At 43.7% G+C, this 15185-nt stretch overlaps 1 protein-coding gene across 5 annotated transcripts in view; it reads right to left on the reverse strand.

The window, feature by feature from the left end:
• Window positions 1–15185, reverse strand: part of BTRC (beta-transducin repeat containing E3 ubiquitin protein ligase) — a 107474-nt gene that overhangs the window by 53523 nt on the left and 38766 nt on the right. For all 5 annotated transcript variants that reach the window (XM_065746593.1, XM_065746590.1, XM_065746592.1 and 2 more), the window contains one exon: window positions 9295–9372. In XM_065746593.1, coding sequence (XP_065602665.1) covers window positions 9295–9372 — 78 coding nt within the window. The remainder of the gene's footprint in view (window positions 1–9294; window positions 9373–15185) is intronic.

A 15185-nucleotide genomic window follows, 5' to 3' on the forward strand; every position in this document is an offset into this window, starting at 1 on the left:
GGTTTGCATTCAAACCAGGATTAGGCTGCGAGAAAACAGAAGGCTGCGGGACTCAGCTCTGCCTCCTGCAAATATTTGCCAACATCATAAAACTATCACTGTGGTATGCACAGCACTTTTTCCTCAGAAAGATCAGAACGGCATAAACTCTAGTAAATTGTGGCTTAGATGTAGTGGCTCAAATGGTGGACAGAAAAGTTGACACCATCTGCTCTGTGCTGACGTTCAGACAACACCACACAGACTTCATTTTATAAGCATCACATCAGTTAAATTCCACCAGGCTCTGAAGGTGGAAAACCATGAAGAGTTGGTAATATTCTTTGTTCATTATTTACATTTGTGTCATTTAACCCACTTATTGTGAATCTGCGATCTCCCTCATTTGCATCTGCATTCCTAACATTCCAGTAGCAGCACAGACATACTCATACATACTGCAATTTTGATGAGAGGCTCAAAGAAAGCAAATACCAACTGCACTCTGCAGATGAAAAGCTCAGTCACAAGAGCATTTACTGAAAGAAACATGGAAGCCTGTGGCTCCCTGAACTCAACCATGAACCAACTCGCATCTTTTTAGCCTTTTTCCTCCCAGAAAAAGTATCAAAAGGTTTGGTAACAGGCCAGCTTTTTAAAAGGCAAGCTTACAGCAGGCTTTCCTCTCACACAGATGTAAAGAATGGATAACCCAAATATGGTATGTAAAATAATAAAGGCTAAAAAACAAGAGCTTTTTGAGAAGAGAGATTACTACATCACTATTCAAAAGTTGGATGCATGTCAGAATACAGACACAAATCACTACACCATTATACGACTTTATTACTTTTACCCTCATAGTTCACCTAAGTGTAAGCACCACCAAGACAATTTCCAGCATAACTTGTTCATCAAATCCCAAAGGATCTAGTGACATTTGATGGAACTAATAGAGTACTTAAAAATAATAGTAAAAAGGAACAAAAGGAATCTCTTCATCAGACCTGACAGTGGCCTTTCAGTATCTAAGGGGGCTATAGGAAAGAAGGGGATAGATGCTATAGCAGGGTCTGTGTGTGACAGGACAAGGGGAAATGGCTTCCAAATAAAGGATGGGAGATTCAGACTGGATATAAGGAAGAAGTGTTTTCCAGTAACAGCCATGAGGCACGGGCACAGGTCACCCAGAGAGGTGGTAGGTGCCCCGTCCCTGGAGACCATTCCAGGTCAGGCTGAACAGGGCTCTGAGCTCCTGATGGAGCTGTAGGTTTCCCTGTTCACTGCAAGGGAGTTGGACCAGATGGCCTTTAAGGGTCCCTTCCAACTCAAATGACTCTATGATCTGTGATTCTGTGATTACATACACAGTGATCTGGAGTTTGCTGGCATAAGATGCTATGGAGAGAAATATCAGCAAGTGAAAATAGGGGTTAAATGAACTCAGAGAGAACACGTTCACAGAGTATGGGATAGGATATCCCTTGGATATTCCTAGTGCTGTTTGCTGCCATTTTGCAGCACCTTCCACAGGGTACTCCCATGTTCGTATCCCTCTGCCCCTATAACACAAGCCAACAACACTTAAAACCCTCCCACATTTTTCAGCCACAGAAATGAGACAAGAACATACTTTTATGGTGAGGACCAACCTTTGTACTGTAATTTTGTTATGTAAAGATCTATGTAAGCATCAAGTTGACAGACAACCACTTAGTCCATCATCAGCTCTTTGCTTTTTAATTAAAGGAAAATTAAGAGGAGTCAACCCACTGAGATGCAGAATTGAGAATCAAACACAGAAATAGTGATTGGCAGTTCAATGCCCGTTACTGTGTTTGTACATTCGCAAAGTTCTCCTGGTATTCTTCTCATATCCTCATAAAAGAATGCGTTATTAGCTGTGTGATGAATAAAGACACTAAAGATGCCTATGCACGATCTACAATGTGGTCAAAAGCAAAAATGGAGAAGAAAGTCTAGTTCTGCCCTAACTTCTGGGGGGAAAAAGAAAGGTCACATCACCCTACTTAATTAGTCTCAAAGGAAACATTTTGATAGTGTTAAGAAGATGCTGCATTTGGCTCATGAAGAGCCGTCACAAGAAGTCAGGAGAATACAGCGATGAGGTGTTGCTGTGTGAATGTCTCCTACTGTTTCTCTGCAGGTAGCAGTTGCTGTGAGACACAAGACCGCTGAAGATGTAGTTTCATCTGGCACCATCTTGTTGTGTTTGTGCACCAACAGTTACTGGTGAGCAGGCTGAATGGAAAACAGAACAACTGTCACATCACTGGGTAATAACGCAGAGCCCTACATCCAGGTGAAATAGTTGGTGGTGCTGCACGTTACACTGCAACACATCAGAGCACTCCTTTTGTTGCCTTAGACGACTGTAGAAAGACTGACTACTCTGGAAGAAAAATGGGAACATCAAACCCAGAACCAACCCTCAGAAAAGCAAATTTCTCCGCTCACCTTTAAAGCTTGACCCTTTTACGCATCTCATCTAATTTGCACCAAAATTGTTCAAGTTTCTACTCACCTTTCATCAAGATAAGAGGTTCCCTTGCCAAGGAAGGCAGTCTGAAATGGCAGCCTGGTTCAGCGCCACAGGCAGCTAGCTTTGCGTTGGAGTGCTTTAATATGTTTTTATATTGCATATAAAGCATGCAAACATAAACCAGTTTGTTGAAAACTACCTTCTTAGTGGAAGCCGGCTGTAATTCTGAACAAGTTTTCAATTTTCACACTGCTGCTAGGGTAAAACATTTTAAAGAGTTTAATTTTTACAGAGGCTTCAATGACACAAGATTATCTAACAAAGTAATGGTTAATCAATAGAGGGTTTAGTTGTCAGGTGAAACATATAACACACTAAAAGGGATTGATTGCAAGGCTCCTCCTTATTTACTAGGAGGTATATATTTAAAATGACACAAACTTGTTACCAAGCTGCATTCCTTTAACCTTGCAAAAGCCGTCTGAGAATGGTGTTAAGCAGCCCTACAGCAAAACAAGCTCTAATGAGAAAAAAACCCTACGAATATATGGCAGCACCAAATCATGTCAAAGCAGGGGAACCACAAAGCTGCATTCACTCTCTGCCAAAGGCTCAAAATGCCACAGAGATGCTAGGCTACGGTTCGCTAAAGATAAAGCTGGATCTGATCTCATTCCAAAAGTGTCCTTGGTTACATTTTTCTTTTTAAAGAAAGTATGGAGATGCTCTTTGACACAAACATGTAACCATCCCTCCCTGTGTCGGTGTGGCTCGGGATGAAGGTGGAATGCCAACCTGACCGCTGGAACCTGAGGCAGAGCTGCAAGCACACAGCTCCTATGAAGCCCATCTCCCCGGCCATTTATTCAGAGAATCCCCAGTCCCTGAACAAAACTCCACTTTTTAATAGAAGCTGCAGCCCAGGAGCTCAATAAGATTTCCCCCCCCGCAATACTTAATAATTACATGATTTATCAGAGAAAGATAACACTAATAAAAACGCGGCAAAAAGACAAAACCCATACCCTCCCTTCAAGTCATTTTCAGGGAAAAGATTATTAAACTGTTCTTTTTGAACAAGGGCTTTTGTAGCTAAGCACAAATTGCCAAACGGTTAGAAAAAAAGTTATTAGACTCCAAAGAATTCAGCAGAAGTGGGAAGTTATATAAACAAATCACTCCAGCAGATTTGGAAAGATCGCTTTCATCTCACTTAGAGCCTTAGGAGACTTGCATTAATTACCCTTTAAAGGTCTTTCACATGGACTATTTAAAATAAATGCAATTTATTTATTTATTTCAAATGAGGTGCTTCTTCCGAAAGAATTAAGTAATCTCAACAAATTTAAAAACGTTTTTATAAACAGGTAATTAAAAAGAAGACTAGAATTAAGGCAAGCTGTAAGACATTAGCCACGATTTGCCGCAATTATTTTGCAAAGCCTAAATTCTTGTTACCCGCGGCCCAGCCTGCGGGAAGGATAGTCTCCATGGAAAGCCATAAGCCGAAATAAAGACCAGCCAAACACAAAAAACCAGATCATTCATTCACAGCATTTTCCCCAAAGCACAGTTTGTCATATTGCAATTACACCTTGCCTACTGCAAAAGGCAGAGTCCTTAATATTGCCACTAGAGGGAAGAAGTGTCTCAACACATGGCGATGGTAGTTGGGGAGTGGGGTTTTTTTGAGCAATTACCATAACAAAGCTCCCTTGGCTGTGTGTACCTTCTAATTACTCAGTACAATTAAAATGACTTACCTAAAACAAACAGCAAAAAGAGAGGCCCCTAAAACAAAAAACCTCACCACAATACAAACAAAAAGCCTCACTCCAATCTGGCTGTTATCTGAAATTACATTAAAGCTGAAGATCTTTTTTTCCTCATCCATCAATGCACAGGGGCGAAGAAAAAAAAGTAATGTCACAATGCCCAAACACCACAGGGTTGATCAGTCAAGTAAAAGCATTAAAACCAACAAAAACAAAGAGCAAAGAGAACTAGATCTCTTGTTAAAAAACAGAACAAAACAAAAAAAAAACACACACACAAAAAAAGGAAATGTCGTGGTATTTAGCCATCTGGTAGCTGCTTGAAAACAAATTGTCCTCAAAAGAGCAGAAATACAGTATGTCTTCCCTCAGTTCACTGGCTTATGAATCAAGACTTTTTTTTCCCCTTCAATACAGGCACAGCAGTGTTAAGACTTTGTGCTGCTGCTCAGCCCTCTCTTGTCCCGCCGTGCAAAAATGGCCATCTCCATCAGAACCGCTTCCTGCAATGTGGACGCAGCATTTGCAGTCTTTCAGGATCCATCTCGTTGGGCCCATTGTTCCAAATCCCCCCGGATTTTTCTTTCCCTGACAGCTATGTGATGGTTTTTTCTACCCTTAAATCTTTCATTTTATAAGGCACATCATTAAGGGAAGATGGCAGCCAAGCAATTTTTCTTCCCATTGACAATTTGTGACATTTCTCCAGCAGCGCGCAAGGTGTTGAAAACCTGGCAGCTGTTACCTCCCGGGATGAAGCTCCTTTTTTATCCTCCCTTGACAGTTTAACTCAATGGGTCAGCACCTTTAAAGACTGCAAAGTACCACTGAAGTGGATGGAGGCTTGAATTACTGCTCCCTCCCTAATCAATGTAAACCCTCGCTGCAGGTGAAACTCTTCATCTATAGAGGTGCATGGGGGAGGAAAATGTAATGCCCTGAGCCAGATGGTTCTCATCTTGTTTTTTAAAGAAGAAAGGAACAAGCTAACAAGGGGACAGCTACTTTGTTAGCTTCTTGGCCTCTCTCATGGCTTCGGATCCCCAGGGTTCCAGCCACACAAGAGAAAGAATACAGAAAAACATAAACACTTAAAGAAACATAACTAAGGGGCTGGCAACACGCTGCTTTCAAAGACTCGAGAGTCCTGTTCAGCGCTTTATTTATCACTGCCCACGTTCTTTGGATGGTAAGTGGACGTGGACACAAAGGGCAGGGGGAGCAGACAACACTTGCAATTTACTCAATTACACAGGAATGCAGAAATGCAGCGGGGTGACAGATTCCTATTAGCACTACTGCTGAAAGAGCCCAGTGGTCTTTCTGCCACGAGACAACATTCCCACTGTTAACTCCAGCTCCAGTACTGCCCAGGTTGGCTCATCTGTTACCATGTGTGGAGCATTACAGAGGAAAGGAAATTTTTTTTTCTTTTGTTTGAGAAGGAAGATCTTTAAAAATAAATAAATAAATAAAGTAAGCCTAGGGTGCGCATTAGTGATTTGAGAAGGCTTTTCAACCAGCACCCGCCTACTTGCAAGCACTAACAGGGTAAAAGCTGAGGTGTGCAGGACAGCGTTACTGACCTGGTTCTACCTGCCCTCTGCCAGAAGGTGAATTAGAACAGCGATGTCTTCCCCAAGTGCTAGAGGACCCCTTGCTAATTCCCACCATGCAGCTATTCCCGTTGCAGGGACAGAAGAAACACTCCTGGAAAGCACTGTTGAACAGCCCCATGGACAGGACAAGGCCGGCAGGAAGGGCTGGCTGCTGCTGCTGCTGCTGCTTTTTGTCTGTCCTTTGCTCTACCTTCTTTAGCTGCGTTCTGCTTCTTACAATTTGCTCGTGTGTTGACTTTAAGCCCTTTAAGACCAGAATGTGTCTACTTGAACACCGAAACAGCGCCTAGAGCATGTTTTAGGTGCTACACGTAATTTTACAAAACGATCTCAAATCCATAGGAGTGAATTGAAGCAACATTCTGTGCCAAAACGCTAACAGGAAAAATCCTGAAAACGCAGAGGGGCTTGCCTAAAAGGGGAGCAGGCTGGGATTTTTCCCTGGACTTCCATCTGGAGGCTTGATGAGCGACAGCAGAGAGCCAGGTGAGCTTTGCAGGAGGGTTGCAGGAGGGAGGCCGCAGCAAGCTGCCGGCACTCCCCCCCACAGCACCCCGACACAGCCCCCCAGGAGCACAGCGTCATCGCCTCGCCAAGGGGGGGGAGGGCAGGGCTCTCAGCGAGCCACATTGTGCCTGTCTTCTTTAAAAACCAGAGGGGTAATCAAGTTCAGGGCAGCCCTGGACAGCTGCCCTGTGACCTATTCATGTTGACCCCCGCTATTCATCACTTTCCTTAGGACTATGAGGGCAAGCTCCCGGGGAGTGACCACCACAATAGACAGATAGGAGCCAACAATAATACGGTTCCTGCAAAAAAAACAGATGGCACCGCAATAAATTTACAAATCTGCATTCATGGCTCTGTTAAAAACACCCAGAAGCTAAAAGGCTGGAGGGGCCCCCAGAGAGCTTCCCCGGCCCTGTTTCTAAAGGCCAGCTCTCTCCCCAAGACTATTGAGCTCGTGTTCTTCATAAATGAAGAATGGAGACGTAGCCCTTAAAATAACAAATGCCTGACCTAATCAATCTAGTGTTTGGGGCTAACACTAAATGATAGGCGCTGAAAACTAATTATGTTTTTTGGCACGGAAGTTGAATTAAAATGGAAACACACAGGTTAAAAAGGCACTGAAGCATTTGTGAGTCCCTTTGAAAGGGCGGCACGCACGCACACACGCTCACACGCAGGGCTTCAAACTGGAACCTGATTCAATAACTCACGCATTTATTTTTAAAATGAATCAGATTAGTCCCATGTGTGACCTGCCGGTCCATCTGTATGAGCTGGACTTAATGGGCACTCTTCTCACGCTTACTTCAGTTTGAAGTATGAGAGAGATAAATTTAGTTTAATTTTCAACAGATCAAGCTATCCATTTTCCAAATGGACCATCTGGATCAGCCTATTAAAATTAATTTATAACTTTGCAGTGTGAAAATTCGTTTGTTAGCTTAAATAAAGTTGCCAAAAACTTTTGCCACTCATTGCTGGTTTTTTCCTGAAGTTTTCGTCCTACGATTTTCAGTTTACCCCTTTCAAAACTGAATTTTATCCAACCACGTGCTCAACAAGAACTGAGCATTTGCATCCATAATTCAAAACCTGCCACAGCTTAGATCACTCTCCTGCTCCAGATAACACAGTCAAGTTCATTGCCTGTTCCTGCTTCTGTTCCCAGTGCTGGTCTCCGTGTCCCCTGTGCCCTGCAGCCCCTCCCAGCAGCCACAGCTCCCACCTGCACTTTTGAAGGCAACCTTCTACGACCATCTGAGTCAAGAGAAGGGTCCCATTTCTAGTAGTAAGAGGTCCACAGCACTGAGCTATGGGGGTCTTCATCCCCTGGGTGTAAGCAACCGTCTTTTTGTTACTTCCACCTCCTGGTATGTCTGCTCCACAAACCCTCCCGAGGACATATTTATGGCCATGGCTGCATACCAGTACAGCAACCAAGAAACAGCACTGCACCTCTACTTACATACGTCAGCAGCTAAACGTACCAACATGCCACACTTCCCCTGAAGCGGTCCCGACCATCTGATTCACTACCTCTAACAACTCAGCAAGGACAAAGTACAGGGACACTTTCAATAGAAAGATCACAGAAGTAAAAAGCTTTCCCTCTCTCTCCACATACACACATTTGTTGCTTCTGTGCGGGTAGGTCTGTGTTTCTCAATAATGAAATTTTAACAGCAGTGTCTAACAGGAGGGACAGAAAATATGAAGTCATACACTCAGTATTTACCAAGTTAGCATCTTTCCACTAAGGTGCTAGTACTGAATTCAGCACTTTTTGTGTGTTACTGCTTTGACAGCACTTGCAGGACAGATCTTTTTGGTATTACAAAATATGCACAGATGTAAGGCAGGTTAATCTCTTCCTCGAGGACATGCAGATCTTATTGATAAAGACACAGAAAAGCACAAGGCTGGATTTATCTCTGATTTCCCCTCTTAGAGCTGGAAAATTCCCAACTGCTTCTTGTCTGTCATTAATAGAGAAAAGGTGCAATCTGAGCTTCCAAAATGCCGTAACAGTTCTACTTATGCCTATATAAAGAACCAAAATTCCTTCCACCACAGACACAAGATTTGGGCAATCACCTCTGATGAACCAGACACAAGGGCCTTTGCTTTCACACTACAGCTTGAACTTGTCCATAGGCAAGCAGAAGTGCTCACACATAAGGTGCCACATAGCAAGCAGAAGACCCCAGGATTTTGTCCTGCATCTGCCCTGCTAAAGACTGGGCACAAATGGGAAGGTTGTGAAGTCTCAACAGTACATGAAATGCAGCTGATCGCTGTGTTTTGAATAATATCTTCTGTTGATGAACTGGTAAGAAATTTGCTTTATCAGATAAATAAACACTGGACAGATAAATGGCAAAGATATTATGTTTTATCATCCCACTCTCTTTTCTACCAATTAGTAATATATATGAACGTATAAGAAAATAAATTAGTCATTTTTCAGGTTATTAACCTGGACATCACCCTCCAAGAAAATTCACCTTCAAGGGTAATGGAAAACTTAATTGTTCTAGAAAGCTTTGACTTTCTTAAATGCATGACCTGCAACAAGACAAAATACGCTACCAACAAGGCATGAACAAGAACAGAAGAAAAAGCTGAGGAGAGCTGGATGAACATCAACTTGAGAAAGGTAAAACTAGAGCGTTCCAGCCAACTACGCTATGCAGAAGTCGAGATTTCCTTAGAAAGACGCATCAGATTCTCCTGAAAGCTAAATCTGTAGGGCTGACTTTCCTGGGTACACGGTGACTTGGTCAGACTTCAAACGAAGAAAGAAAGGATTTCCATGAGAGTAAGCCAGACTTCAGCTTCCAAAAGCATTTAAGGATTCAAATAGCTAGAAAGTTTTATTGCATTTTTAAAGAGACTGATCACATACCTGTCTAAGTGAATTCTTCTCAGGAATGATCTTCCTAGGGGGCTCATCATTATTACAGTCTTCTCTCTCAGAGGAGTTCTGCGAAAGAAAGTAAGCTTTAATTCAGTTCTTATCCCTAATATTACTCTGCAAGGAGAAAAGAAACAATATTTGTAATACACAGGCTATAGTATTTTACGTATACACATATAGGAGGCTAACGTGTACTTCTAAGCCAAACAGCTCGTTATGGTAGAAAAAGAATCTATCCTCCTCAACGCAGTAACGCACCATTGTGCAGGAACCTATGGAAGAAGCCTATGCTTTGGGGATTTGTTCTGAAATTACCAATAACTGCCGCTCTGACAAGCTGGAATAATGGCTGGATGAGCATGGTAGCACCAGTGCTCCTAGACACCCCAGTATGCCTATTGAAAACAGCGGAACCTGATAAAAACAAGACTGTTAAAGCATAGGTAGCATACGGTGCCATGGCTACGCTTCTCCCTCATGCCCCTGACTCTACATACACATACCATTTCTAGGAAGTGTGAGGCTGCAAAGGGTAAGCTACTAGCTCCACAGAAGAGCACTAGTAAAGCAAGGGAAGGGGACAAGAAAGAAGTATGACAGCTTTTCTAGCATAAGTAAGAAAGTACACTAGGAGACTTTTTTGTATTCATCTCACAAGTAAAGCTAATTGCTACTTGCTTTAGAGTAAAGATAGGCTAAAGTTACTCTCAAGATAGGCACAAACCTTAGCAAACATTTGGTTAAAACCGCTGGGTATGTGGGGGAACCCCGTCCTCACATGGCAGTGTTCCTGTGCATGGGTTCAGCACACGCCGGCAGCGTAATGACAGCCAGCTTTGGGGGAATCCCACACACACATCTCAAATCAGTTTGATCACCGCAGTATTCGTAGCCTTAGGCCACGTTCCCACGCATTCAGTAGTGAGTAACTAAACAGGTTTTAAAGAGAGACAGAAAAACTGCTTAGGGAGAGCTCTGCCAGGAAAAGGGTGCGTTTCCAGTTCCTTGCAGATGAGCTCAGGGTGCAGAATTTCCAGCAGAAGTATGCGTGCTGTGCTTCTACCTCCTCATCCCCCAAAGAACCCGACTGGCTTCTCTGAGGGCTGGCTCCCAGCCCAACCCCACAGGACAGAGGTGGGCTGCAGGGCTGGCAGAGGGGAGAAAGGCACAGGCAGGATGTACAGGCAGAGAATCGACAGGTAAGGAAAAAAAGTAACAACAAAAGCCCCAACACTTGGGATGTTGTCTGTTAGTGGGGAGGACTCTGTATAAATCACGGCTTGCAGACCAACCAGTGATCTTTTTTGTGTTTTTTTTTTTTCTTTGTTTTTCCAAACAAGATATAAAACTCACAAGGCACCATGGCATCTGGGATGCTGTAACCAGGGTTTTATAATGGAAATCAATCCTAAACAGCCCTGATAAATCGCTGCCAGAGGTCGGTTTTTAAAAGTTTTCATATGAGGTCTCTGCCAGGACCCAGTTATTGCATTAAATCCAGCCAAGGAAGAACTGCGATCGTAAAAACATTCAAGCTAGAATCACATATCTCCAAAAAGAAAGGTCAGACATTAAAGCTGCTCTCTGCTACTTATGAAATACAGCCTGGTAAGTGGCTAAATTCAAGTGAGGATTTTAATTTTCAGGCTTTGGAGAAACAGACCAAGTACAAGAACTACAGGAATGCAAGGTGAGGGTTGTGCATTTCCTGGAAATGCATTTAGTTGCCCGGGTTAGGGAGTTTCACAGGGGCTGTTTACTCTTTCTGGATGGTTTTTCAACAGTCATCCCCCTTCCCTATTACAAGTGCCAAAATGTTTTCCCAAACTTTTCTACAGCACTGAAATCTTGCATCCTTTTTGCATTTCAAACCATCCAAGATTCCCCCTCCAAAAATATCAAAAAGGAGAAACGTTATCAAAAAGGCTGACGTTGGACCGTCAGCCCTTATTCTGAAATCCTGGTAACTGCAAAGCATCAAGTTATCTACTTTTCCTTTAAGCTGAGCGCCTGATTTTAAGAGCAAGCAGAGGACCATTTTGCATTCATTATCTTTATAGGTGGCAAGGCTAAGAGGTTGGCTGAACAAAGACCAGACAAAGACTGCCAAGTGCATATGGTGGTTCACAGCTTGGCGCCTCACCATCCTACAGCACCAACACAGCAGCTCCAATCGCAGCCTATTAAAGAGGAGCGCTGCTCATGCACTTTTGTCGGCAAGTAAGTTCCGCTTGGTGAAGACAGAATGGCCGGAAAGCATTGCACTTAAGGAAAGGCACAGATGTTTGTAACTCCCGCTCCTTTCTCAGGAATAGGAAACCCATCGATCCAGGTGCAGGTACGGGATCCTGCATATTTCAGGACTAACTGTGGCTGCGTGGACGTGATTTGCACTTGATAGGGTGACGCTTAGCCACGGCCATGGGAAGAGCATAACGTAATTGACTGAAACGGCACATCTATATATTTCTCCTTGCTGAACAAGGTGGGAGGAGGGATAAACACACGCGAGGTCACAACAAGGTTTGCCTCAGCAGGACTTCAGCGATGCTCCCGGCCACAGGAGAGGAACAAAGGGAGGACTGCTCCGAGCACCCTCTCGTGGCTGCTGAAATGCACATCCCAGGCACAGAGCTGGAAAGGAGCATTTGGTATCCAGACGGTACCTTGGGTGTACTTGCTGGGAATATTAAATATCTGCGGCAATTATACTTGATACAGAGAAGATGAATGATGAAATGTATTAGGGTGAAAGAAGCAAAGGAAATCAACCCACACAGAAAGCTGAAAAGACAACTCAAACTCTCATCAGAAAAAGGGCTAAAATCCCAGAGGCGAGCTTTCCTTCACAGGCTGGAGCCAGTCTGGCCAAAAGCAGGTTGGTTACAGCTGTGGAACTGATATGCAAAGGTCTCTCCTTTCACACAAGAACAAGCAAGATGCAACAAGAAACACCAAAGTCTCCAAACGACAGACTGATCAGCCCCAGTGAGAAAAACACACAGGGCTGCCACAGACAAGCAAAATAATTTCCCAAGGTCACACAATGACAGTAGAAGAGCTAGGATGAGAAGGCAGCAAACCCAAGCTGACGTTTATGTAACCTTCAAAGTCTGCCTCTAGCAGGAGGCTCCTGCAACAAGAGGCTTTGCCCTCCGTAGCTCATTTTTCCTAAAATGGCCACTACTGTATGGAACGAGAGCCTTTTAAATCTGATTTGCATTTAAAACTTCAGCCTGTAATTAACAGAATATAATTCCGTGGCAGGTTGTCTTAAAGACCAGTGCAAAATTATTACTATTTAACTCTCCCCATGACGCCTCCTCCACCACTAAACACACCGCGCTACGATGCGTACAAAATCCCCAGGCTGAGGCATTTGATGGGAGATGACACGCAGTATTTTGTGTACACAGCCCAGCAAAACACTGCTGGGAACGAGATATAATACATGGATAAATGCACTCCCAGGGACTACCAATTGGGCAGAGCTACCTTTAGTACCGCCTCGCTCGTCGCGGTGGAAATCAGAACCCTGCCAACTGGGGGAGGCTTTCTTCGGTGCCGAGCTGCCCAGCACTAATTATAAAGCAGTACAGATGCAGCCTTTTTCCGAGTGTGGGGAGGTGGGGCGGGGGAGAAGTGCGTGTCTACGAGAAGAGCACAACTATTTTTTATGCTTTCGAATTCTTAATCCTGTTTGGAGCTGTCAGTGGGGGTTAATGGAAGCCCTGGATAGGAGAATTCCAATCTGGTTGGCAGATGGATAGGTTGGTTATAGCTGCATAACTATGTCTTGCCTGCAGGCACAATTCAGAACACTGTTAAAGCAATATAAAGTCTCTGTCAAGCTGAACCATTTGGATCAGTAGCAAGGAGAAATAATAATAAAAAAAGGAGTTCATTTCTGGGCCTTGCGCGTTTACGCTAGTATGCAGAAACTGATTAATTGTCATCGTGCGCTGGTCTGCTATACCTCGGATTTCTACTTCTGGAGTAGATTTTGCATGCTAATATAATCATTCTCCCTCTTGAGACATTAGCAAATAATCAAATGAAAAACAGGATCATAATTTACTGAGATTCGGGCAATTCTCTATGCAAATTTGACTTGTTATTGCTGCTGCCTCGTTAATCTGAATGCCTTTGACAAACTCCTTTGATTTATGAACTCGTGACAACTCCAATGTGTATATATTTTGCTAGATTGACATTATCATTAAGAGTGGGTGGACTGAGCTCACATGAATGGCTGATTTTATTCGCTGGTGTCTGCTGCTCAACAGCTGAGCATCTCCTTCTCACAAAGCCCCTAAGCGCCAGGCTCTTCCCATCTACCCATCCATTCATCATCTCGATGTTAATTGGCCCAGGCTTTAAGCAAATTTTCAACACGATTTAAAGGCACGATGACACTGATTACTGACCCTCTGCCATACGGTGCCTATTGATTAACCTGACAGAGATGATGAGCTTGAGGGAAACTAGGTGTGTGCGGACCTCAAGGGGAAAAAAATATATTGTTTATGCAGGCAAAACACTTGTCATTATCCCAAAGGCCAGAATTTGTGCTGCACTGGCCTCTGCAACACACTATTGCTTTAAACACCTGCATCCAATACAGAAAATGCTTGCTTGCTGTGGAAAAAATGATTACAAATTTGATGTCATGTGCAGTCTGTATTTTAATCGAGTTCCCTGATAAATAGACCCCCTCCAGCCAGTCGAGCTTCTCTCCAGCCACACTGTGTGAATGCATTGGCTCCAACAGGAGCCAGGGCAGGGTGTGCTTTTAGTGGTATCAGCAGATCCAACCACATGGAGGAAATCTACTTGGGTATTTCAGGTCTCTAAACAAATAATGCAGAGGGAACACGGTGTCCAAACAGTTAGAGTAAACGTTTCAAGGGCAAACTGGATGCCAGATGCAGCCATCACGGTGGTTGCTGCCATACTAAAATAGACACTCTAGTACACATGGGCAGAACACCACATTTCCCCTTCCCTAGTGCAAACTGTTGATAGCACTTGACCCACAAGCTCCTAGGAGGATTCAGGCATTTCAGCAGAGCTCTGAAATAACGCATCCTCTTCTTTGAGGGGGGGCTGTGTTCAGCAGCTCCCTCTTGGCTGAAAGCAAGAACATCAGCACTGTGCCTTCAGAACAGTGCTGGATGGAAGGAAAACGAAGCAGAAGGGCTGCTTCACCCCACCCAGTCCCAGGTTAAGGCTGTCACTCACTGCACACTGCTTTTCCCCATTTCAAGCCAACCAGCAGCCCAGATGTGCCTCGTTTAGTCTGGGGAGGGGGTGGAGGGGTTGTTGCCCTAAGATGTTAGGAAGTTGTCTCCTCATTTGCATCATTGATTGCAGGAGACAGAACAAGGCATCACTGGGTAAAGGTACAGGGAAACGAGCTGCAATTGTCTGATGCCTGTGTCAGCCAGAGTGCACTGAAAGGGGAGAGGGAGGGAGGAGAGAAAAAAAGAGAGATGTGTGGAAATAAGTGCCAGGCTAAGACTACAGGCCCATATAAGCCTTACGTTCCCTTTCCAATAACCTTTGTAAGTGATAGATGAGTCCAAGCCCATTGTTATCGTTAAGGGACTGTCAGCATCCTGATTTTATAAATGCTGTCTGTCAGTTTATAAATATCTCAGCCATTTCAAACAGTGCTTGGATGAATCCTGGCATAGCCAATGTCAGCCTGAAAGCAGTATTACCGTTAAAAAAATTATGGGTCTAACATCCACTAAAAGCATTTAACAATAGCTTCTCCTTTTTCTCCTATCACAAGGCCTAGGGCATTCAAATTCATGCTTATTTGGCTAGTCACTGCACTAGATAAAAGTGGTCTTTAACATTGGTAACGTTCTTTG

Source organism: Cyrtonyx montezumae, unplaced genomic scaffold (genome assembly GCF_038088225.1).
Source record: "Cyrtonyx montezumae isolate F1298 unplaced genomic scaffold, pur_monq_1.0 scaffold_4, whole genome shotgun sequence".
In the NCBI taxonomy this organism is placed as follows: Eukaryota; Metazoa; Chordata; class Aves; order Galliformes; family Odontophoridae; genus Cyrtonyx; species Cyrtonyx montezumae.